This window comes from Habropoda laboriosa, unplaced genomic scaffold (assembly GCF_001263275.1).
Source record: "Habropoda laboriosa isolate 0110345459 unplaced genomic scaffold, ASM126327v1 scaffold291, whole genome shotgun sequence".
In the NCBI taxonomy this organism is placed as follows: domain Eukaryota; kingdom Metazoa; phylum Arthropoda; class Insecta; order Hymenoptera; family Apidae; genus Habropoda; species Habropoda laboriosa.
The window spans coordinates 1,422,079-1,448,123 of NW_017100515.1; the positions used below are offsets into that span (position 1 = coordinate 1,422,079).

At 35.3% G+C, this 26,045-nt stretch overlaps 3 protein-coding genes across 3 annotated transcripts; 1 reads left to right on the top strand and 2 right to left on the bottom strand.

The window, feature by feature from the left end:
• Positions 1-4,849: 4,849 nt before the first annotated feature.
• On the bottom strand, positions 4,850-11,098 carry LOC108576369. The gene is made up of 4 exons (XM_017939342.1): positions 9,559-11,098; positions 7,190-9,462; positions 5,270-6,760; positions 4,850-5,181 (listed from the first exon to the last, which is right to left on the bottom strand). The coding sequence occupies exons 1-4, from the start codon at positions 11,096-11,098 to the stop codon at positions 4,912-4,914; spliced, it is 5,574 nt and encodes a 1,857-aa protein (XP_017794831.1). The 3' UTR covers positions 4,850-4,911.
• A 1,044-nt stretch (positions 11,099-12,142) lies between these two features.
• On the top strand, positions 12,143-14,828 carry LOC108576440 (protein germ cell-less). Its single transcript, XM_017939442.1, has 8 exons — positions 12,143-12,355; positions 12,582-12,705; positions 12,791-12,887; positions 12,965-13,334; positions 13,408-13,677; positions 13,953-14,171; positions 14,244-14,334; positions 14,411-14,828. Exons 1-8 carry the CDS (start codon positions 12,210-12,212, stop codon positions 14,540-14,542), a joined length of 1,449 nt encoding a protein of 482 aa, XP_017794931.1. The 5' UTR covers positions 12,143-12,209; the 3' UTR covers positions 14,543-14,828.
• Positions 14,829-18,990: 4,162 nt separating this feature from the next.
• LOC108576393 lies at positions 18,991-25,026 on the bottom strand. The gene is made up of 3 exons (XM_017939375.1): positions 24,536-25,026; positions 20,139-20,300; positions 18,991-19,296 (listed from the first exon to the last, which is right to left on the bottom strand). Exons 1-3 carry the CDS (start codon positions 24,603-24,605, stop codon positions 19,025-19,027), a joined length of 504 nt encoding a protein of 167 aa, XP_017794864.1. The 5' UTR covers positions 24,606-25,026; the 3' UTR covers positions 18,991-19,024.
• Between the last annotated feature and the right edge of the window lie 1,019 nt (positions 25,027-26,045).

The following is a 26,045-nucleotide window of genomic DNA, read 5'->3' on the forward strand; positions in this document are numbered from 1 at the left end:
TAAATTTCTAAACTTTCAAATTTTTATATTCCTAACTTTCTAAACTTTCAAATTTTTAAATTTTTAAATTTCCTAATTGATTTCAAAAGTATCCTAGTTCTTGTTTAGATACTTTTTGAACCCGAACTCTTTGCCTCTGCTAATTGAACGATCCTCGTACAAATCACGAGCGGACGTCATCTTTTCTGTTTTTCTTTTTCACGTGACTCTTGTGTAGATAGAGCGATCGACAGAAAGGAGATCGGGGACCTTCAGCCAGTTCGTCGTGAATGTAAGAAGGGAAAGAACGAGGAGAAGCTTGGAGGGACACGATAAAACGCATTTAGATAATTATCTAAGAGGTAGATTAGTTGATTTAGCTGGTAACACGGTGAGAATTGGTGCACACGGCTACCACTTCTAATGTCCAGGTAAAGGGAGTGAGAGAAGAGTGGAAGGTGCAGGAGCTGTGAGAGAAGTAGAGGCAGCAGCGTGAGCTTCGCTACTCGAAGCCATTTTAGTTTCGTTTCCAGCGTGGAGAAAAATTTTGCGTTTGTCGTGTTGAAGTTTCCTTCGTTCAATTTCTTTGTCTGAGATTTCTGATTAATTAGAGTTCTAAATTTTTAGATCATCTAACAAGATTTCGATCGCTAAGCTTCCGTGAATTCTTCGAAAATTTCAAATTCCAATTTTCCAATTTCTCAATTTACTAAGATCACCCGATACCTAAATCTCCAGATTTTTCAAATCTCAATTTTCCAATTTCCCAATTTTCCTGATTTACCAAAATCACCGAATTCCCTGTAACTTCGAATCACCAAGTCTCCAAACTTCCAAGTTCCGTAATTCCCAAATCCTAAAATCATCCAATACTCAAATCTCCAAATTTTTCAAATCCCAGTTTTCCAATTTCCCCAATTTACAAAGCTCACCGAATTCTCCCCGAAGCTCACAATCGCCAAATCTTCAAACTCCCAAGTCTCACAATCCCCAAATCCTCGAATCGTCAACTCTCCAAACATTCAACCTACCAAATCCTTAAATCTACAAATTCTCCAATTTCCCAATTTCCACACCTTCGAACGTTAAACTCCCCGCATATCGATCACACAGAAATGTTTGCTTCAAAAATTAATCGTCCACTTCGTAAAAAAAAAAAAGAAAAAAAAAAAGAAAAAAAAAGAGAAAAACGACGAATGTTATTTTTCTTCCAGCTGGAAACGCGTCAGTGGGGGGTGGGGGTTGGGGGAAAGTCAAGGGTTTCCGTCGCTCAACCTACTTTTTCGTAACTCGTGAGGGAAGGTTAAGCTGCTGGATATAGAACGTCCAATGTATTACGTGCAAATTTATGATATACCGACGACGAAGAATAACGATATTTTTCCACCGATTATACGTCTAGTCTGTAGGATTTAATACATATATACATATATATATAAAGAAAACACACACACACACACAGTAAACTTGTAGTTGTTACGAGAATATACACACGCCGTGCATAAATGCACGTACAAAACACAAGACACGGAGGAGGTATCTCTCTATCTCTCTCTCTATGTTAATCGACGATAAACGATAGCGAGAATCGATACGATAAGTCGTGCAAAACACCTCCGTACAGCTCAAATACCATTTACGCGAGAAAAGTAATTCTTTGTAGGGAGTAAAAAAGGAAAGCAGAAGAAAAGGTAAAAGAGAAAAAAAAAACGATCAACCCATACACACGCTTCCGGTCCCGTTGCACGATAACGTGTAAATGTATCGTGCTATTTTTCTTAAGAGATACGTAGGATAATGGAGACGTGATTAATCATCGGAGTCATCGGTAAATGTAAAGATGTTCGACGACGAGCGACGTTTGAACACGTCTCGCAAAGTAGTAGATCCTTAATGAAATCGTTCGTATTTTATACCTGCGTTAACCAGAGAAGCGTATTTAGTAACTTCGCTTTGCTGATGAATATTTTTAAGATTTACATTAAGGATTTTATAGATCCTTTTCATTTGCCATCTTGTATCGTTTGTAATTAAGGATTCTCGAGTGTGTCCAAGTAGTTACAGCGATTGATTTCGCGGTCGCAAGTGAGATTCTACCGCGGAGGAGACTGTGCACAGTAGTTTAGATCCGCCTTTGGTCAGACATCTAGTGTGGGAGCATACAAAGTGAATTTTTTAAAATTTTTAGAATTTCAGACTTTAAATTTGAGTTCAAAATTAAAAATTTTTTATTTTAATTCGAAATTTTAAATTTTAATTCAAGATTTTTAATTTTAATTCAAAATTTTTAATTTTCAAACTCAAAATACAAAGTTCAAACATGATTAAATAAAAAACATTATCGCCTCTGTAACAGCATTCCGCGAGAGAATCTCACCAAACCGAGGTTCTTCATACTCATTTGTACAGTTCTATGCTGCACTTTCATTTTTACAATTAACTCTAGTCGAACGATCTTGTATCGTTGAAATTTTTTTTTTTTTTCAGCATAATCTTTTTTCGCACTTCTATCCGCTCCGTTTCTAACGAAATCAATTTTGTACGTCGAATTTTTCCGTACTTTTGTAAAAGCGACGATTAGAGAGATGATAAGAGCGAGATAAACGTCGATGACCTATATCAGTATTATGCGATCAGTATTAAACGTACGAAAGAGGGACTCGAGGTGTATCCATCGATTCCTCCAAGGGCCATTGCGATCTTTCGTACGGATACTTAATCGTTAAGGTAGAATTATTTATAGTACGCTATCTGTGCTATGTATTTCCGATCTTTTCACACGGATACAAACGATTCCGTTAATTTTCACACTTAAAATACCGTTACAATAAGATTCCATTTCTTCGTTCTATTATCGAGAGTCTTACGTTCGACGTTTCTAATACTTCGCTATTACCGTCGGTAGGTAATTTAATCGTTCCAAAATTTCACTCTATTCTTGAAAATTTCCATCCGAAAAGTGAAGATAATTTGAATCGAATAAAAGATCTTTAAATACATAGCCGTGCGACAGCGAGTAGTCTTCCTCCATTTCCGTTCGAGGTTCAAGTATAATTCCCATTAAACGTCTAGCTTTATATCATATATCGTCACGTACCGCATTGTAAACAGGTACGAAGAAACGTTTCCTTTCTTTCAAAGTCAACGACACAATGTACGATTGTGTTGAAACGTGAATTACGTGCCAAATTTTAGGATAAATGAAAGTGTACCGTTACACGTACGCTCGTGATACCGATAACACGAGCAATTATATAGGCTTGCCTTAACTTAAGGACCGTTCATTACGATAAGAACACTACGAGTCGACAACCCTTGCTGGGCACATCGTTCAACGATCGTTTTTTTTTTTATTCACTTACGTCCTCGGTTCTATTTAGAGAAAAAAAAGAAAGACGATAAGTAATTTACACGTTTGTAAGATGAATTTGAATTTTTTCGTAAAATTCAATTTGTTCCGTTGTTAGGATCGATGTATTGGAAATATTCTAATTATTTTATCTTAATTCGCTCAAACGGGGTTGCAAAAGTCACATGTAAAGTTCAACGCTTCGAAAAACCGAAGCCATTTAAGCACCTGAAGATCGTATATCTAGTCCGTAATATTTATATCTACGCTAAACTTACAGATTTGTAAATGTCCGGCGTGGCAGTTTATCTGGAACATTGCCGCTGGTGCACCTTCCATTTTGGCTGTTTTGCCTCGTTGAACGCCACATTTGTCTTCGTTTCTAACCAACGATATTTTCCATTGCTGTTGAATATTAGACATCAGCGATTTTTTGTTTCTTTTCAATCAAAGATTGTATCTTTCATTTTTATTTCAGGTCAATAATACTTACCGTTAAATATTCAAACTGGAAATTAATGTGTTGCAATTTTCTTTAACGTCGTCCATTCTTTTGTACCTCGTTAAAACACTATTATTATATTCATCTACATCCTTCCTTCGTGAAGCTCATCCCTTGTTCGTAGATTTGTAACTTTTTTTGTAAAGCTAACGATTAAAGAAGAAAACACTGGAAGCGCCGACGCGTGTCACGAGCAAAACAGAGGATTCGAACACTTCCGTTTTTCTTCTGTACACGCATCGGGTCTTCTTTAAAAAAAATCACGGGATGGAAAATTCTTTTTCACTGATCCCTTTTAACTGAAAGAACTTCCAAATCGCGTGATTTTCGACTATCGATTTTCTACGACATCGAAGTCTCCTGATTTGCTAATGGTGAAAATACGTAAAATGTCACATTCTAATTAATTACATACAATTAGTAATACATACCAAAAACATTTCGTCCCTCTGTGCAATCGTTACGTGCAAAGAATAACATAAGACGAAGGAGTTTTAGGTTAGTAAACACGATTTCTCGATCTTTACTCATAACGATTGCTTCGTTAAATGTATATCGATTTATCGATTACGAAAATCGAGGCGACGGTCATTGTAAAGAAGATAAGAAGCTCAAAGTGCCGAATAAAGGAGACAAGCATTTGTATCAATCATAACAATTAATCATGATTGAAATCACAAAAATATCTTGCATATTCAATAAGTTATAGGACAATTATAGGTCGCGCAATCTACGCTGCTCTTCTAATTACATTCGTGAACATCGTAAGTCTTTCCTGTTTTACATTATATCGCTTAATACAACTAAAATAATTCTAATCAATGAAACGACTTTCGTGAATGGTCAAGAATGATAAAAACCTAATACACTTATTTTGTCAAAATACTAAAACAAAATACAAATACTAATACAATTGCTTAGTAGAAAAAAATTATATATTAAATATACGAGATACATAATGTTAACGCACTTATATAATATTCATGAGTAAATATAATATGATAAAAAAAGTCCGTCGATGTTTTATCTTTTTTCCTCTTTACAAAATATTTTACGATTCATTATAGAATTAATGCGCCTCTCAAATGGAATTATGTGAATCCTTGTGGTTATTCCAGTCCATATAATTATATAAACGAAGGCCACAAACATTGCATTTAAAATTGTGATAAGTTTCTACATGTATTTGTAATTGTTTCTCGTCGAGAAAAGAAACAGTTTTTGGACAATACGAACAAATAAATTGTGGTTGTTGCAGTCTAACTTCATAGGATGTAGAAATTTCTCCGCTATTTGTTGCATTATTTGCAATTTGGTAAACATCGTTTGATCTTACAAAACCAACTACATTCTGCAAACGTATCATAATTAATGGATACAATTTGTACAAAGCATTCATTTAATTAATTATGTGCACTTGTTGGAAGGATCCAATATACCTGTGGTTGCTGCACATATGGAGTGCCCATAACTGGCAATGATTCAGTGTAAAATTGAGGTCGATACATTTGCTGTTGTACTGGTTGCTGCAAAATACCTATTGCAGGTATATTCTGTGCAACAGGTGCAGTTTGATTGATTACTATCGACATTCCACTGCTGGAGACTCCAGGATTTTTGTAATAAAGAGGATTGGAAGGAGATCCTGCCATTGGTTGATGAGCTATTGTTGGTTGGTTTTGCACATTCACTTCATTAATATTATTAGTACTAGTGGCAGCAACATAAGGATACTGATAAACAGTTGGAGATGCACAATTAATCCTTGGTTGATTTACAGCAGTCTGTTGGCATTGTTTACTCTGGTCTGTATTAGCGTTTGCGACATATAATTTTGCATTTCGTAAATTCTGCTTCTTACAAAAAAATTCGGTGCCTGGTAATTCATGCAGTAAACATTCTGATACATTGTTTGCACAAAAATCGCAAAATTTACATTTATATTTATATTCTACACCACTGGGACATAGTTCCTTGTTGAAAAAGGATATACTATTATGGTAATTCATAGGAACTGAATATAATTTCTTGACATTCGGTACATTAGAACGTCTTATTGTTTTTATAGGAATATGCGCATTATTTTCAGTAGAAGTAGATGGTGTATATCTACTAGCTGGAGCAATATTACGTGGTAAATTTGTATGGTGTGCCGAATTTGAAGGTTGCTTTTCTTTTACAGCTCTTTGTAATTTCTGTAATTGTTGATGAGTTAATAGCGTAACACGGGGAGTCATATTTGTCGTCTTAGCAGTTAAAGTCCTTTGGGATGAAGTATTTGAATTCGTCTGAAGTACTAATCTGTTATGTACTGCTGTTGATCCCATAGAATTATTCGCTCGTGAAATTATTTCTGTAGGTTGGTTTAAAAGCATTGAAGTTTTGGACTCCTTAACAGCTTGGCTAGAAGTATTGTGACTTTCAAGATGTTTTACTAAATTATCAGAACTATGAACACTATCACCACACACATGACAGAGTATAGAGTCTGTGAGTTCTGCAAGAGTTTTTACTCTTATAAGCCCGCGGCTTAATTTTACTGGACTCTTTTCTTTTGATGTTAATATACTTTTTATTGTCACAAAATCTTTTTGCTTCTCAGTTGAAACTGTGCCATGAACTTTGGTATTCTGTACATTTTTTACATTCGTTGCTATTGACTGTTTTGAATTTCCTCTGCCCACTCTTTCTTCTGTATTGGGTAAAATAGGTTGTACATTATTAATATTAGATGTAGTTGGTTTTTCTGCATTTTCTCTTTTGTATGATTCATTATCCTCTTCTGGGTGTTCCATAATATCTATTATTAATTCAACATCAGAATCATCACTTCCTTCCAATATTCTGATTAGGTCCTCCTTATCATTATTTATCACTGGACAAACTTCCTTCCTCTTTTCTGCCATTTGAGATAGTATGGTTAATGATTTCTCTTGTCTTTCAGTAGTTGATTCTCTTGACTTTGCCAAAGATTCCTTCTGTTGTCTTTCAATGGTTGATTCTTTTGACTTTCCCAAAGATTCCTCCTGTTGTCTTTCAGCAGTTGATTCTTTTGACTTTGCCAAAGATTCCTCCTGTTGTCTTTCAGTAGTTAATTCTTTTGACTTTCCCAAAGATTCCTCCTGTTGTCTTTCAGCAGTTGATTCTTTTGGCTTTATTAAAGATTCCTTATGTTGTCTTTCAATGGTTGATTCATTTGACTTTACCAAGGATTCCTCTTGTTGTTTTTCAATGGTTGATTCTTTTGGCTTTGTTAAAGATTTCTCCTGTTGTCTTTCAATGGTTGATTCCTTTGACTTTGCCAAGGATTCCTCCTTTTGTCTTTCAATGGTTAATTCTTTTGGTTTTGTTAAAGATACCTCCTGTTCTCTTTCAATAATTGATTCTTTTGACTTGGTAGAACTAGAAGTATGATTCACGTCTGACGTTGTTGCAGAACTTTCATGATTCGAAATGTTATCACTCTCAGAATTTATACTTGGAAAAGTTAGTTTATGAGTGACATTATGAATACATAAGCTTTCTGAACTTTCAAAACCAATCTTACAATATTTACAGATAAATTTTGTATTCTGGTAACTTACTGTACAGGATGGTACATAATCTTTCATTTCAACTTCATGTTCTTTAACATGTTCTATAAAAGAATTTAAACTGTTGTGATATATTTTTGTACAATGTGTACAAGTAAAATACACATGGGTTACACAATGTTTCAACCAATGTTCCTGAAATGTATCCAAATTTTCAGCAGTTTCCATACAAACATTACAAATTAATACCTTTTTAGTATTTGTAAGTGATTTACAAACAAACTGAAGTTCAGAATTAAAATTATGCTTGTCCCTTATGTGCTGGTAAAATTGTGTCTTTTTGGTATAAATATTATTACATAAACTACAAATTATTTTTATTGTTAGATGATTTTGAATATCGGCATTAGAATCTTCTGTAGCAGTTGTACCTTCGACAGAATTAACCGTTAAGCATCTTGAAACATGACTTTTCAAATCATCTGCAGTTAAGAAAGGCAATTTACAATTTTGACAAATGTGTTCTGCTACTTGAATATAGTCTTGCATAGAATCATTTAGAGTTGTTACATTCTGTTTATAATTGTCCACTTTCCTTAATCTCGAGTTTATTATGGCAGATTTTGGAAATGTTTGTTCACTGGCCATCCAGAAAGGATTTTTCACATGCTTCGACCAGTGAATATAGAAAAGAGTTCCAACTCCAATAAATATAACTTTACAAATATTACATCGGAAATCCAGTGTAGCATTTCTCTTAAAGCGAGCGTGTAACTCTAAATGATGACGCACATCTTGAACTGAACTAAATATCATACCGCAAGTGGTACAAAATAAGTTTGGAGATCGGCCGCTACTCAAACGGTTTTGATTACAAGTTGCGTGTTCGGGAAGACGATAATGAGTTTCAAAGCATTTCATACTTCTAAACAATATTCTACAAGTGTGACAAAGAAGAACTATTTCAATCTGCAAGCAATTATCACTGGTTCCTGGTGTATTGTGACATTTGCATATTTTAAATGATTTTTTACCACTATTTTCTTTATTTAATTTCTCTGTATCTATTTGTGTTTGAAGATTCAACTGTACATCTTTAGAATGAATTTCATCTGAACCAGTTGAGTCTGTAACTCGAATTTTAGAATTTTGTACAATTAACAATCCATCTGATTTTTGCTCTTTAGTCACATGAGCTGTCTTATCCACAGTGTTATTTCCAACCTTAACGGTTTTTGCGGCTTTCACTTGCTTAGACTCTTCTTTTTCTATTCCTTTGCTTATTTTCATTTTTTGTTTCTTCAACTCATATACTCTTTGCAATTCACTCTCAGTATGCAAAAAAATATGAGCTGCTAAATCACTTCGTGATGTAAAGATTTTTGAACACATACTACACTCATTTGAATTATCACATACAGGCATCATATTGCATTTTTTCTTTTTCCTCTTTTTATTCATTATGTCTGTTGATGTACCATCTTTATTAATTTCATTATCATCAGATCTAGATGTTATCTGCTCTGTTTCTTCAGGTGATGTGTTCAAATCTTTTGATCGACTTTCTGAAGTATTATTTTGCTTTTGTGTATGTGTAGTTAAATGTAATTGTAACTTAGAGTAATCTTGAAAGCAAAGATCACAAACAATGCATTTATAAAAATTACTTTTCTTATCTTCCTTATCCTTAGGTTTATTACGTTTTGGTGGAGAAATTATGGAAGAATAACAAGTTGTTGGATCTTCCTTTGTGTTTAACCGAAGACCAGTAATACTTACAGATTTCTCAAATATTTTATCTATAAACATCTTTTTCTTTGGTGTAGAAATATGTTCCTTTAGATTTGAAAGGAGTGAAATCTTATGTGATAATTTTTTCTCTAAGGAAGACTTTGCATTAGTGAATTTTATCATAGAAGTTTTGTCAGTAGATTTTTGTACAGAAGATGGTACTGTAGATTCAATGGTAGGTATTGATTCCTGCTTTGAATGATCAATTGAAGTATTTTGTTCAGATATTTTTTCAGAGCTGTCCTCAAAATGCTTTGTAAGATTATGTCTAGCTTTCTCAACTGTTGAACTTCTCCCTTCTTGATGCACTATCTTTTCATTTAAATTTATATTTTGTGTTTTATCCAAAGTTTCATAAATGTTTGAATTTGAAACATATTCTGCATTAATGTTAATTTCATTACATATACTAGGCTCTTTAGATTTAACAGGAGAATCTTCTAAAGAAACTAAGTTAGATGGTGTTTCAATTACAGGTTCTTTACTGCTTTCTTGAGTTTTCGTCCTATTAAGTAATACGGGGTGTTGCAATGCATTTGTACAATTAGAATTTATTAACAAATTCATATGTGCTTCTGATAACTGTTCAATTTCTGTAGCTAAATACTTATGACCAGTAAAGTTTCTTATAGAATCCAGTTTTATCAAAAAAACCTTTAGCTCTTTAAGTAACTTATATTTGTGTATCAAATCTTTGTCTGAAACAAATGCCTTTTCCACTTGTTCTTCAATGTCTGTACATGTGAGAATTGATTCTTCTATAATTGTAATATCGTCTTCTACTTTTACAGGAATGTTGTCTTCTATATTACATTCTGAAGGCACACAAGTGAAAGCATTACCTTCTTGAATATTTTGATCTACATTATCAGGTTCATATTTTAAAGATACATCCTTTGATTTATTTGAACACTGCAGTAATGTGTTCACATTTTTATTCATAATCAAATTTCTTTCATCTAATGTATTACATAATTTATCAGGGTGATGTAAATTTTGAGATGATTCCATTTGTAACATTGAGCTTTCATTTATACATGTTGTGCCAATAGTATTACATTCATCAGTAGCCACAGAAACATCTACTGTTTCTTCAAAGTTTGTATACAATTTCCTTCTTTTCCTTGAAATTGTTTCATATAAATCACTATTACTATTACAAACACTATCACTGTCATTGTTAGAAAAATATGTAATGTTATTTTTCCTTTTACAATCTCTATTAGCAAAATTTTGAGAATTTTCTTCAATATTAGAAGATTCGTCTTCATTATTTTTTGTCTGTATTATTGTAATTGATTTACTCTCATCAACATAAGTGTCGGATGCTAAGCCCTGAGATTCATGATTTTGTAGACATTCATCTACATTGGCATTTAATGATGATAATTTTAATGGTTGTAATACAGATGCATTTAATTCAGTCTCAGTTTTTTCCACATAGTTTGTGTGTACATTCGTTTCACATCCTTTGTTTGAAACTGCTTTTATAAGTGACTGAGCAATTTTATTAATTACTTCATCTATTCTATGTAATTTTACATATGGCTGTTTCATATTTCTTAACAAATTTGTTATATCCGACTTCTTACTTAAATTTCTTCTTGTTTTTGTACAAAATGACATACTTTGAGATTTGTAATTGTTTTTAGAATCATTCAAATCAGATGTCTGATTTTGCTTAACCCTTCTTGGGTATAATGTTTTCTTTCCTTTTATCCTACGTTTCTGCACTTTTTTCTGTAGCAATGTATCTTTTGCTTCAGCTTCATGTGAATTTGTTTTACACAATTTATCTAACTCTGATACTGACAATTTTGTAATATTTACAGAAACCGGTTTACACAAAACTTCCAAATTATTTTTCTGATTTGATGACTGCATTGTATTTTTATTTCTAGAAGACTGTCTTTTTGACATATAAGATTTATCTGTTAAAATCATTTTATTTTTGCTTGCCTTATTCACTTTTTTTTGGTATTCATCAAAGGAAACACATGTCTTAAATATTTTTGTATCTGAAGAACTATTCGTGTCGTTAAACATAATTATTTTAGGTAAATCATTAACAGAAATGTTTCAAAAGAAAGTACAATACTTTATACAAATAATGAACACACTTATGTATAGTAACGACAAAAAGGTTATACTTCGTTAACAAGAGATTCTTGGCGGCAATAATATGATAATGCTTTTCACTTACATAATAATCTTCTTAAAAAATATTTTACACATATTTCTCTTTTGTACTTAAACGCAAGACTTCCGATTTTTACTTGCAAAATCGTTGCAAGTAAAACAGTTCAAGCGTTATATTGATGAGTCAATTACTAACACTGTGTTTCATGTTTGAGCTAGAACAACCGCACACATATTTGTATTACGTATACGTATTATATATACATCCAGTACGCAAAAGTATTAAAATGTTATATTTATAGCTAAAACCGTGTAACAAGATTTATAATATAAATTTGTTTAATGTCTGATTTTTAAGTCACTTTTAACATATAATCATTTTTTGTAAGAAGCATTATTTGTAAGGATTTTATAACGATCAATTTGAATTTCGTGCTTTGGTTTATATGCATACATTTAAACGCTTATTATTGAAATTTGGCACAATTTCATTCTACAAAGTGGAACTTATTCAAAAGATATGAATATGAAATGTAAAACGTGTATATCAATGGCAGTGTATTTGTTTCTTATTGGATACTTTCACTCGCACGAAAAGAAGCGTCCAATTAGACGAGCTTGAGCAATATTCTATCCACAAATGGTATACAACTGTATCCCTGTCCAAGCTATTGTATCTTTTGTTACGTCACATGTTTACATAGTATATATACAGAGATACATATTATACATATATTCCCTGCATGCGCATACATACATGGTAGGTTTCTACAGGGGACACCCATACAGATATTCTTCTGTGTACCGAACACTGGCAGTAAACGATTCTCCGCATTAAAAACAATGTCGAGAATTCTTAAGACTTTATCGGTAATCAAACTTGAAATTTTGTTTGCTCATTAAAATAGCGACGAAAATGGGAAGTTACGCGAGCAAAATTGCGTCGATGTCAAACAATGCAGTGCACTCCGTGTACCGTGGACGTAAACGAAAGTGCATCGAGGAAGATGATTTTGATTCTGAATCGGATTACATTGATCGCACATTGCAAACGCCGAAAAAGTGAGAATTTCAAGTATACATACTTCCTTTATTGTATGTTTGTAATTAAAATTACGATTACTGAAAAGTATTGTCAACTAGTGCTAAACACTGTTTGCATCATCAGAAGAAATAACTTCCTAATTTTGTAATTTGTATCTAACAATATATGTAGTGTTAGGTGATTCTTTTCCAAGCTGATTTGATTTCTTTGTATTATGATTAAGGATTCATTTAAAACTTTTAGGAGAAAATTGTTGACAACGGCACAATACATATATAAAACATTGTTTCAAGAGGAGAAAGGAAGTGACTTAACTGTGCTCATGTTAGGGAAAGCATGGAGATTACATAAAGTTTATATCAGTCAGGTAAAATCATTATTTTAGTGATACCACATACAAGAGTATATATTTTTTTAATGACAAATTTACAAGTTGTATTTTATTTTTACAGAGTCCATATTTTGCAAGTATGTTTTCAGGATCGTGGAGAGAAGCAAATGAGACAGTTATCAGTGTAGAGATTGCTGATCCTAACATCACATTAGATTGTAATTTATTTTATTGGAAAACATTGTTATAATAATAAATTAAAATGAGACTTGTGTTTAATTTTATATATTTTCAGCTCTTTTGACAGTCTTTGGTTCTTTTTACCAAGATGAAGTCAGTTTAGAACCAAAAGATGTCATATCAATTTTGGCTACTTCTACATTATTCCAATTGCAAGGACTAATTGATCAGTGTACAGATATTATGGTAGAGACAACAAACATAAAAACAGTTGTTCCTTACTATAATGCTGCAGTATCATATGGTGTACCAGTGGTAAAAGCTGCAGCAAAAAGATGGTTAGAAGTTAATCTCTTGGGATATGGATGGTTACACCCCACCCTTTTAAAAGAAATTACACCTGATTTGATGGCTGAGTTAATTGCTAGTCCTGATCTAATTGCTATGCAAACAGAATTTTGTATATACATGATGTTACGTGTATGGTAAGTGAAAGGAAAATATCTAAATGAAATTAGTCAAGCATGATTTTTTTTATAATCATAAATTGTATTTCAGGTTGTTTGTCCATGTGCACAATAAAGAGGAAACTCTTCAAATTGATGAATACTTTAGAAATCATAAATGGACAAAACCTTTCCTTACAACAGAAGAAGGTAGAGAATTTGCAGCACCCTTCAAAGCACTGAGAATGAAAAACCTTTTACTACACAATCAAGATGTCAAAATTTTATATAGTGACAATTTAATACCACATGAGTGGTTACACATTGCATACAAAGAGCAATGGTTACATTTGCTAAGAATAGATGCAAATAAAGATCGAGGGTAAGTTGAGATAGTTTTAAATTTTCTAAATCTTTGGTCTATGCCTAGGTAGATGGATATAGTAAAGAATCTCGAAAATGTGCCTTTTTGCTTCTTCTCTTCCTTTTTACATCCAGCTTTGCCAGCAGACTTTTCATTCTAAAAAACCTACTCCCATGTTTGCCAATCCACTTTAGGTACCTCATAATTATTTCATTTGTAGTAGTATTTTAATGAAGTAATTAATGAACAAAGATATGAAACGTAGTATTTTTTTGTTTGTTTGATTTTTTTAGACCAAAACAAATGAGTGAAGAAGAGTTCGCTCGCGAGTGTTTTCGCTGCGGAAGGTGTATTGAAAAAGTTGGTGAGCATATTTGGCGATGGACAGCATTTCATTTTGGATTAGATTTGGTGGTGTGCTTGGATAGTACAACTTTGAGGATTAAGAGAAATGACAGACCAGACACAGACCATATTAAAGCTAATCATAGCACGCACAATATAATTTTAAAGTAACTATTTTTTTTAAGTTCTCTATTTTTAGAAAAAGATTTGCACGAAATAAATACAAAATATTTTTACAGAGTAAGTCTAATTTCATTGGACGAACAACGTCAAGTAAAACACATTCAGAGTTCGGGTATGCGTAGGTTGTCACTTCACAAGAACGAAGAAGTAAGTAATATTTGTAGATTCTTTTATAATTTAAAAAAATGTTGAACTTTACTAAAAAGTCTATTGTACATTGTAGAAACAGGTGATGTCTTTGGATAAACAACTCACTTATCCTTTGTATATATCGGTCAACATGCAAGTAGTCACTCCATTCGTATCAACGGAAGAGGAAAAATCAGCAGATATAGTTATATTCTCAGATACTTAGCATCCTGAACATTCACCATTTTTTAAACATTCGAACTGAGCCTGACCATATACGCTTACCTCAGATAATAATCCGGCGGTTCGACTTTATAATGCTTGAGTACGACTAAGTGCTTCGGATAATAGAATTTTTAATGTAAATTTTGTCACTTACTCACGTAACGTTTACATTGTGGATATGCCAATTTCTGATTAAACACTTTTATAAACTCAAGAGCTTCTAGTCGACTAAACGGAATCACGACATTAGTACGAGGAAAATTTCGTTTTTGTTAGTACTTCTTTGAACACCATAATCCAGATACTTATTTTTTCTAACATAAAGTCACATTTATAATTTATAGATATTATGTTAACATATATTATTCCAAACAATTTTCCAAAAAAAAAGAAATACTAATGTGTGTCACATGAAATACCACAGTATTAAAGCCATTTGCTTTCACACTGTCGTTTACGCATTTACATATTTATGTATCGCAATCATGCTAGTAACAATGTAGATCAATCCTTCGACTGATGACTTTATACATTCGTATCAAGAAACAATATAATTGTGCAAGTGAATTCATAGACACGCTGATCGAGTGTCTTCCGGCCAATCATCGAAACGTCGACCTTCGTGCCTTGTGAATATCAGTGGAAAAAAAATTAATGTTACATGCGAACATTGTGCAGATATTTTTTTATTGTTAAATGCAATACTTTTATACAGAATTTTTAATTTTTGGAAAACGTTTACTGCATACAATGTTTTTGACTTAAACGACACGTAATTAACGTTCCTTCAATTGTGTAATGGAGTTGTTACATAAGAAACTACTTATCCTAACCATTAAGATTTTTCTACATTTAACAGGCGTTATTAACTTCAAATTAACTTCTCTAGATTGAGAGAAATATAATGCATTCTATGAAGCATTTTTAGCATTCTGATTTATTCCTTACCTTTACGATACCATTCAAGCTTACGACCGTTAATGTTAAGTTGACGAGTTTTGAGGATGTTCAACATATGAATGTTCGTGATTTATCGCGCGATGAAACACTTCCGTTACCTACTAGATTAATTATAAACGAAGGTCATGTGAGTTAATGAAACATTGCGAAAAAGAAAACCATTTATTTACGTCAATTAACATCAAAATCGGTAAATAATGAACTAATTAACTTGCAAGGTTTCCAAAATACGAAGTATAATTTTGATTCACTCTCTTTGCTTTTTTTTGGTAACCATTCAACACTTTATTGGCAGAATATTCTCTGTACATAGTGATTGATGTGTACAATGCAACATTTAATAGAATACGACAATAAACATTACAATAAAATCGAACGAATTTGACATAAACACTCTCTTGATACTTGGCATATTTCGTTAATTAAACGTGTCTATATCGTGACGCAAAATATATAAACTGATGGTACCATTTGAATATATTTTCCCTGTTCTATCTTTCTCTTCTTTCTTTCCCTCTATTTCGATATGCTTGAGTACGGGGCAGTGTTGCCAGTGGTTTCATTTCATTGAAGTATGACTGGTGATTATAGGCGGATGATATGTATGAAATTGATTTCGCATTTTGCAAATAATTACCCAGAGAAATAGTTTCGTTACATTCCGCTCCGTGTGAAGTGAAATATTTTGCAACGTAGATACGCTAAAAGGAAAGAGAACATTGAGAAAGATAAGGTGTCATTAATGTTCATTTTTATTTTTCATAGACGTCACAGTTTCTATGGCCATCATGGATCACGATACATTCGGGTATCGATACATTTAAGGAAGGATAGCGACAAAGAGGTTCACTGACGCTCGCCTACATATTGCAATAATCGTGTGTACTTTGTTTGTTTGTTTGTTTGTTTGTTTGTTTGTTTATTGTGAATATCGCCGTTCTTTTCTCCGAGTAGACTAATTTTATTGTATGTATGTCATATGCGCGTAATGCACTAAGAAGTTAGAGTAATTCGAGTCAAAGTTCTAATCTCTCGAATCGAACTCTCGAATCGATTTAAACATTACGTACAGACGAACATCTATGTAATTATATGCTTTTACGTCACACTTCGAATCTTAAGCGAAAATAAGAAAATGGAGCCAAAAAAATGTCACTAGGCATCTTTAAGATATATTGGACTTTTTCAATCTCTCTAAAACTACCAGTTGATTGACTAAACTATAGGATTGAGCGGAACATAACGAAATATATATTTTCATCTATATTTATCTCTTCCTTTTTGTCTTTGTCTAACAGTCTGTCTCGCTCTTTTTTCCCTAACCGTTGCTCCTGGTATTCGATTTCAACGGAGACATGTAATTTTCGTCTCTACATCGGGTGTGGAGAACAAGAAGCAAAATCCAGCGGTTGTGTATACTGGAACTATTTGCCCTCCTGTGAAAATCATTGTTTTGAAACAAGCTGCGACGTGTATGCAACTGTCAACTGGGATGTGTATCAAAAGAATACGAGTCAATTTTTATTTAACGATTCCAAGCTCTGTTTCCTTACATATATACTCATCCGCAGACCAAAGTGAACCGAAATTTAATACCGTGATCAAACACATTAAGCTTGTTTACTTGGTGTCCATTCCTATTGTTTCCGGTCACTATCCCGCCTCTATATGTAGGTGTCAAAACGTTCGCCATCGTTTCATCGTCCTTTCTATTGAGATCGTCCATATTTTGTTTTTACCATTTACCCGATAAGAACAAGAATAAGAATAATCAATAAAAACGATAACATAATAATAATAATAATAACAACGATGACGATGATGTCGATTAGTTTAGTAACATTAGTAGTAGTAGTAGTAGTAGCAGCAGTTAGTAGTCATAGTAAGTAGTATTTAGCAATCGTAATAATAGTGTAACGATGGTGACGACATGACACGGTGACAACAGCGGCAGCGGCGATTAATTAGGTACTGCGGTGAGACATGTGTTCGTTTATTATTTTTTTCATATTTCTCTTGTTTGTTTGTTTCAATAAGCGTTCTACTTTACCCTCTACTTTCTCCATCGACGATTTATTTTCTACATCTTCGTTACGGTTTCGTTTACGACTCTTGTAGTATTTTTTTCTTGTGTTACTTTTTTTGGTTTTCTTTGTTCATGCTTTTTTTTTTTGGTTACGGTTTGTTCATTAGTCGGCTATGGTTGAAGAAGTAGCAACACATTCCACTTCGTAAATCGAACTAATTAATTTCGTAATAATTTTTCAGCGTTTTTTCGACTCGCGCACACGTATACACGCACATATTCACGTAGCCGCGCGCACACACGTACGAACGAGACTCGCCATACACTCACACATGCACACATCAACCGGTATATTTCTCTTTCTTTCCATTTTTTTTTCCCGAGTCTCCGCTACCATCTATCGGTTTACACAGCATTTTATTGCAAAAATTAGCGGAACACGGGTCGCGATCGTAATGCGAGATCCATTTATTGTTTTATCTTCGTTTTAGCGAAGTTGCAAAATATATTACTCATCGACGATATGTGTGTCCGATTTTTTCCCGCGTAAATAATGACTTTAAAATTTTTTTTATACGATATCGAGCATTCACGAGAGCAACCCAATGTTACATCTCTAAAAATAAGCTGTAATATCCTTCTTGCGTGCAATTCCATTTCTGCTTCCTTCCAATAAAATATATATATGTATATTTTTTTTGTTTCATTTGTTCAACAGTAGCGTACAAAGTGCGAACGTATCGCGATGCCGCTACTTTATATTTATATATATGTATTCTTTGAGATTTATTTTCTCTCGCAGATATTGTAATTATTTTGCTCTTTTTTTTTAATTTCTACGCTTATGCGAGAGACGCTGAGTGGTTTCACGCGCGGAGGCCGTGTGTGTGTCTTCTGTCTTCCCTTTTTCTTTTTGTTTATTCCTCTCCAAGTGTACTACTGAAGTACGCCCTCGCGTATCTGGCAGTTTGTATCACCGTTAAAACTACTATCTTGTAATTTGACTACGTTTGCGAATTGTTCGAATCCCGGAACAGTTTTATCTCTATGAATTGCACTCGCGATCGAGCGTCTTCTTTTTTTAAAAATAACCAGTGACAGTAGCCGTTAATCATGGTCAACTCGTTAACAACTTCGGTTCCCGTAACTCATTTCGTTAGAAACATCTGCGCGTTAGTTATGCAACATATACATGTAGTTCACAGAAAAACAAGAAAATTTAACGTGCTTTCGAAAATACAACGTAGAATCGAACTTTTTCTTCCAATTCAATCGAGTAATCGACGCAAATCCAAAACCAGAAAACCACTAGTGTTCAAATGTCCATTGAGGTGAGAGATCGATCGCGGATTTAATCTGTATGCGAGTCACCACGATCGCGAACGAGCCGGAAATCGGACGAAAACGAGTTGCACCGGGCCCGAACGGTGTTCTCTAATTGAATCGTTGATTCGGTTTAGGCGTTTTAAAGTGTTATCCGCTGGCGGCTGAAGGGGTTTAGGCTATGGAGAAGTGTGGCGAGGAAAAGACGGGCATTGCGAACGGGCACGAGAAAAGCAAACTCGGCACCGCCAGGACGACCGCCAACAGGGACGTCAACGGCAGTAAGAAGGACGGCGTGCGGCTTTCGGCCGAGTTGCAGAGATCACCGGTGCATGAGCAGTACAACGCTTGAACCTCGTGAGTGCCTGTCCTCTTCAGGCATTCCGCATTCTCTTTCTCGTCCGTAATGTATCCGCAACTTCTGACAACCCTGATCTTCCCGTACACTGGAAATTTATTAAAAGTCACAACAGCGTTACAACGGCTCTTTTAAAAGCTTTTCGAACAAAGACGACACCTGGCCGCGAAACGATTAACTTGTATCGAAATTAATACGTTCCATAGCGCGGGAAAATTACAAGAACTTTGAAACAAAATTAGTAGAAAGTTACAGAGCTTTTTTTTTGGTTAATCACTGGTTACGAATCAAAAATTTCATCTCTTTCACTTTATAAGAGTTCCATTTCTAGAGATTATCGTGTGCTACCGATGGTACATACGGTACGGAACGTGTTAAAAGCGATAAAGTGAATCGAAATTACTTTACGATCTTGATTTTCCATCGTGTCGTGATTTTGTTCCTGAATCTACTAGATCTATGTATTCCATGAAAAAAAAAAATAAAACTGAAAATTTATCCTTGTACTTGAGAACAGTCTTACGTTAGGAGTATAGATGGCACCGTTTAACGTGGACCAAGCGCGCGCACTTCTGGAGGAGAGGTGGTGGAGCTCGCGAAAAAATTATGTAAGCGGTATTTGAGAAAATTGCGCTTGGCCTCGCGTGTATTCTGCACAACGGTACAGAAAGTTCGAAGGGGATACTCCATGCGTACTTTTTCTACTTCAGTGCTAAAGTTCAGAGGCTTTCAGACCTCGGGGATGCCGCAATGCAGATAACTGTTTATCTTTGCTCGATAACGAGTAACAACACAACAATTTGAATCTCAACGGTTTGTTGCGTAACGTACGAACAGTTTGGTGATATTTCACGCAGAATTAATCTCGTAGAGTGAGTTTATCGATGCGATATCATGCACAGAGTACATAGTTTGTTTTATCGGTTGTACCTTTTTGGCTGATCTTTCGACAGAGAGTGGGCTCTAGGTGGCTCAGATGTTCCAAACGCGGTTGAAAACTGCAGTTTACGGTTCCAAGAGTGTACGGATCGAATGGATCGCCGCACCTTGGATCGTATTCGCTGTTGCATTGGTAGCATATTATTCCTTCACCTAGAAAACGATTATAACGTAATTAGTAAAGTGGATTTATACAAAAGTACATTTAATCTTAAAATAGTGGACACAAAGAGCAAGATATTAGAGGGAACAGTCAGTTGTACGGTTTGTAACGACTGAATTTGTATCACGAGCATCACGAAACACTGAAACACCAGGCTATTCTATTGATTAGAATAGGGTAGGTCAGAACTTAGAAGAACCGCTGAATCCATATTATAAGTCGCGGATCCTTGCACACTACCCTTATCGCGTGCTACAGTTTACTGAAAACTGGGCCACTAATGTGCAGGTATACTTGTTACTGTACACGTGTGCAATTAATTTTGTTAGTGTTAACAGTTTCTACACGTAGATAAACAGCTGCAACATTGTCGATAGCTGTTCCTAACCTATATAAAACTGTTCAGAAAATTCATCGAACGAAATAGAGAAGGAATTTATCGATATTTAATAGATTTCGTGTTGATGTATTTAATTTATTACGCTTGACAGGTGATTCTATTAAACAGTGAATAGAAATTTCATTTGTTTTAGGGGCATTCGTTTTATTTGAAATTCGAGAGTCGTTTCATGGTTGGTCGGACAAAGTGCCGGTGATTGGCTACGGTCCTGCCGCGTTGTGACGTCACAACGCAACCCCATTCACCCTCCCAACGAGTCCGGTTACAGCACCAGCTGATATCGAGCAGGAAGACCCCGACCAATGCGCGCGTTGACCTACTGATACACTCATAGAAAAATAGGTCCATCGATGGAACATGCGGATTTCACGAAATTCCCAGCAAATAATATGCAAATTGCATCTTTATCTGCATTGTCAATTTTCAGGTGAAAATTTTAGCAACTTATTTTTTAAAACTAAAACATAGTGTCTCAATGAATGACAACAAAAGACACTATTCGTTTGCTTCGCCGCTTCGATTCGCTGAATTCACCCCGAGCGCGCACGAAAATATAGATGAGACGGCTCGGCACCCTGACCTTGGGAATATTCTGCAGGGCGTTTCGTTGACTACAGCGCGACGCTGTAAAAGCTTTCGACACAAGGTTTCACGTCAAAAAAAGGACCAAAATTCTCTAACAAATTGTTATTAACCAGAAAAGTGATCTAGTAAAGGTCCGTACTCTATAATTAACATTTTATTAAATTCTCTTTCGTTGAACAAAAAGGTCAAATAATTTTTCATAAAATTTCATAGAGCCACCGAGATTCGTCCAAGCATGAAATTAGCTTAATGGCCACGGTCGATTGCATCCTGGTCACAAGAAGGCAATCCCTTGGCGGTTCGATTAAAGGGGACAAGACGAAGCGTAGCCGTTGCCGACAGATCGGAGGATTCTTTGTATTGCTTCGACCACTGTACGTACGAGGTGTGAAAACATTGATCAAGAGTGTGGGTGCACGGGAAGTTCTTCAACGACATTTGAAACCACACGAGACGTTCGATCAGCAGTAAATAGGGCAGGGCGACTGGGGTAGACGGTAGGGGTGAGTCGCGTGAGGAACCAACAAGCGTTGCGTGACATTGCAGGTCCTTATGTAATCGACAGGAACTGAAACGAAGGGGCCCATCCCCGTCGGGTTGTTCCTTGGTCCCGTGAAAACCTCCCCGATAAGATAGAATGGGAAAGAACGTTGATGGGAACAAGGATTCCTTTTGCGATTAGAGGTTTCAGCAATCTACCGTTCAATATAGCTAATGCATATTCCAAGGGAAGGATTTTTCCGTTGCTTCAATTATGGTAAAACGTTTTTTGTGTCGTTGTCAGAATTGTTCGTTGGATGTTTATTATTGTTCTAGTTAGAATAATTGGATGTCTGTATTTCTGAATGTTTGTAGGTACAAAGCTTGGTCAATTGAATCGTTAATGAATATTTAATAAAGGCACACGAGCATTTCAAGCAAAAGCATTCAATTGTTCCTGTGTAGCTAATTGCCAGGCTTTGCTCCAGTCGATGTTGTCCTGCTCGTTAAAGAGGATAAACGGCGCACAACAGTATACAGTTTGCACAGACACGACGCGACAATGCAAATTTTATAAAAAATTCGTCAATAAGGCAAGGTTAACGTGAGAAACGTCCCCTTGGTCACGGTACCACGCGGTGCAGGGAGAATAGAATTCGGAGAAGGAGAGTGTGAGAGAATGCAGCGGGAGGGAGGGGAGAAAGTGGGTCGCTCGATAACCCTCGCGGGGGCCCGGTTCTATGAACCAAAATTCTAAATTTCAACAAATTGCACCAAACCAATAGTGATCTTTTTCATGAGAAAACAAGATAATCATCCCAGTTGAAGCTTAGATGTTTTTGTATCTATTTTCAGCTTGATGCTGATTCAATTGAATTCAACGATGGTGGCTTTAAGTTCTACCAGTTACGGAATCGTTTCTTTAAGGTCATCCCCAAACGATTCAAGCGAACTGCACGCAACAACGCATCGCTTACGTCACATCCGAGTTCTCACTTTTATTGTTTCCTCGCAAATTTTCACGAAGATACGATTGACAATTCTCAAATGCTTTCTATGCCTTTGCAGATACAATTGATCGCGAACGTTCTATCTACGTTGAATTGTCTATAACGAAGCGTTTTTGTTCTTAATATTTTTCTCTTCGTTATGTAAAATGTTTTTGCGTCGTTTCTACGATTACGAAAATTGTAATTATGCTATATCGATTGCGTACTTTGGAAAGAGACTGTTACGAAAAGTCGATACATTTGTACTGACGCAACGCTGTAAAGTTTTCTTGAAAGTTACCGTAATAGGACGATCACCAAACGATAATTATTTCAATCGTTCCTGGAAATATATCCAGTTTACGAACTAAATCGAAACGTTTCTACATAGTTTGACGTTTTTCTGCACTACCATATTAAATTAACGCGAAGAATGGAAGATTAGGTTTTTCCGGGAAAAACGATTAGTTTAGGTCATTGAGCATGCATTCTCAAGGTTTCCGCGTGATTTTAATACGCCTTCCTGTCAAGTGAGTCTCCGCGCTCTGGAATCTGACCGTTTCTTCTTCCCGCGCAATGGAATCGTGTCTCCGACTTCCGGTGACCCGTTTCCTTTCCGCACGATTTACTTTTCTAATGAGATTCAATTTAGAAATTGAGTACACTAGGTTCCAAGCAAGCGCCGGGGAAGTACTACAAGTGCTATGAGTTGTACGAGTTCCCTAACGAACATCTGGAACACCGTAATCCTCTAAAGGAACGGGAACCAACGCACTATCTTGCTACATTGCTAATTGCCCTCATTTGCGATAATTCCACCTACCCGGTAGAGTTCCACCTACTCATGACATAACCTATCACGGTATCGATCTATAACAAGAAGACCAAAGTATCGAACTTTGATAGTTGCGTCGATACGATTGGGCGACTTGATAGCATCGCGAGTCGATAAAGAAGACGTGACTAAAAAGTTGCAAGGAGTGCAGCCGATGAGAAACTCGATTGTACCTTTATGTAACATGAAATCAATATCGTCACTGTTTCGGCGCATTTTTCCTGGTTCGAGCGACTTCTCCTTCCGGGAACGAGATTCAGCTTGCTGTTTAACGATTCCACGCGCGAAGGATTCGTCTTTAGCGCATGAAACGCATGCGAAAGTAAATGGTGCATCGAATCGGACTCATGGATGCAGCTGCTTTTTCTCTGGGTACCGCATTGCGCTGCGATGTGCGCGGCTCTTTTAAAAGTCCCATCTCGTTCGATTGTTCTGCAAATTCATGATCGATGATGTGGATTCCTACTGGATTGACTCATCCTTGCAAAGAAGTAACAGAATCGTTGGTAACTCAGGATTCACGGAACATTATTGAAAGGGAAGTATTCGATTTGCCACTGAAATTGTCCTGTTTCGCTTTATCATAAAGGAACATCATATTTCATGGAAATATCTCGAAGATAATCGACACCCGACACTAATGGGCATTCACATTTTTCAAGCATGCACGTTTGCGTGCGTTGGGTTGATAGAAAAATGACTATAGAAAACTAGCAATTCTCATAGATCGATCGGTAATTCAGCGGTTCGATCAGAAACTAGGTCGCTAAAGTAGAACAAAGATTTGTTATCTTGCACGATACTTCTTTATGCTAGTTAAGCGATCGTGAATTCGTTCATACCAAATTCTACGTATTCTGCCGATTAATTAGAAACGCTAAGTGAATAAATTGAAAATTAAAAGATGTATATAAGGGCGCGAAAGACTTTACTCACCGCGATGAATAGCCGACAGCAGAACCACGAGGATAAGGGTGACGATCGGCGCGAGACGATTTCCAATCATGATCACGATCACCGGACCATGTGTTTTAGCCAATCACGTTGCAGTCAGTCACTTCGGACGTGTTGCCTACACCCTCGCTGCATGGAAAATTTGTACGCGGCAATTCCGATTAGTCTGCTAGTCGATTTCTGTAACTGTAGACCCACCTCGGGAATCGAACAATGACAGAAAATAATTCGGGAATTTGTGAAGAAAATTCACGATGGCAGTGTGCTCTCGATCGACGACAGATCTCTTTTTCTCTCCTTTTGAATTCTCACGTCCGAAATGACTGAACGAACGTGTACGAACCTTCTGGTTTCTCGCGTGGTGCACCGTACGTGATCGCGGACGCGTCGCGTCTGATGAGGATCAGACGGGTTTCCGTCGGCTATGCGGCAGATCTGCCCCCTCTGGTTTTTCCATGCGCTTTACGTCCACCCGCCACCGTTCACCACCGTACCCCGCCAGTACCGGAGCAAATTTTCGTTATCAAGGTATCTTAATTTTTCATTATTGTTTCCCTTCGATTATTTTACTTGACTTACAGGGGAAAAAATTATATTTCATTTGTTACTAATTTTACAGTTAAAATAACTGTTCGGAAATAAGCTAACATTGAGACAGTTGAAATATAGGGGTTGAAGATTTAAATTTTGCCTGATTTATTCGTACGGCTTAGAAATTTTATTTAGATGTCTTTTGTTCAAATTTATCAGTTAAAAAAATTGTATGAAATTTTGAATTATCGTTTTTTTATAATTTTGGTAATGGTATGCTACAATATTTTAGTTGTTTTCGTTAAATAAGAACTCTCAAAATTATGTAACAGTTTCATTGAATTCCGGTACCAGTGACTATAATGTTCTATGTAGTACGTATAAAAATATTCCCGAAGCTCTATTTGTATTTAAAATGATAAATCGGCAATGTTTTGCATCTAAACTGCAAATTATAGTCAGTCAAGTAGTAAAGTCTACTTATGACCGTACAGTCTGCAGTAGTATATGGTCGATATAGTCGGACATGGGAGATTGTTACGCGACAAGGTTTTTATATCTCATTTCTTAGCGAGGAATTAATACAGTGTTTAATATAAGTTTTTATTGATAGCATAAAAAAGTGTCCAAGTAATCATTTACAAATTAAAACGTACGATTCATTAAAAAACTCAATTATTCATTTTGTATGCATATATATGGTGGGTACAAGATACTAGCAACGCCATCTACCAATGATATAACATACTACTTTTTACATTCAATAATTACATTCGTAGGTTTACAAAATGTATAAACAATAAAATTTCGTTTAATTCAGATTCAAAATCTCATAACTTTTTTTAATATCAAAGAGGTAGATTATTTACTTTTTACAATAAAACATTATGTTCTATAATAAAAGTTTATTTAATAAGCGTACAAAGCTTTCTCTTGGTAGTGATTTTATTGTAAATACTCT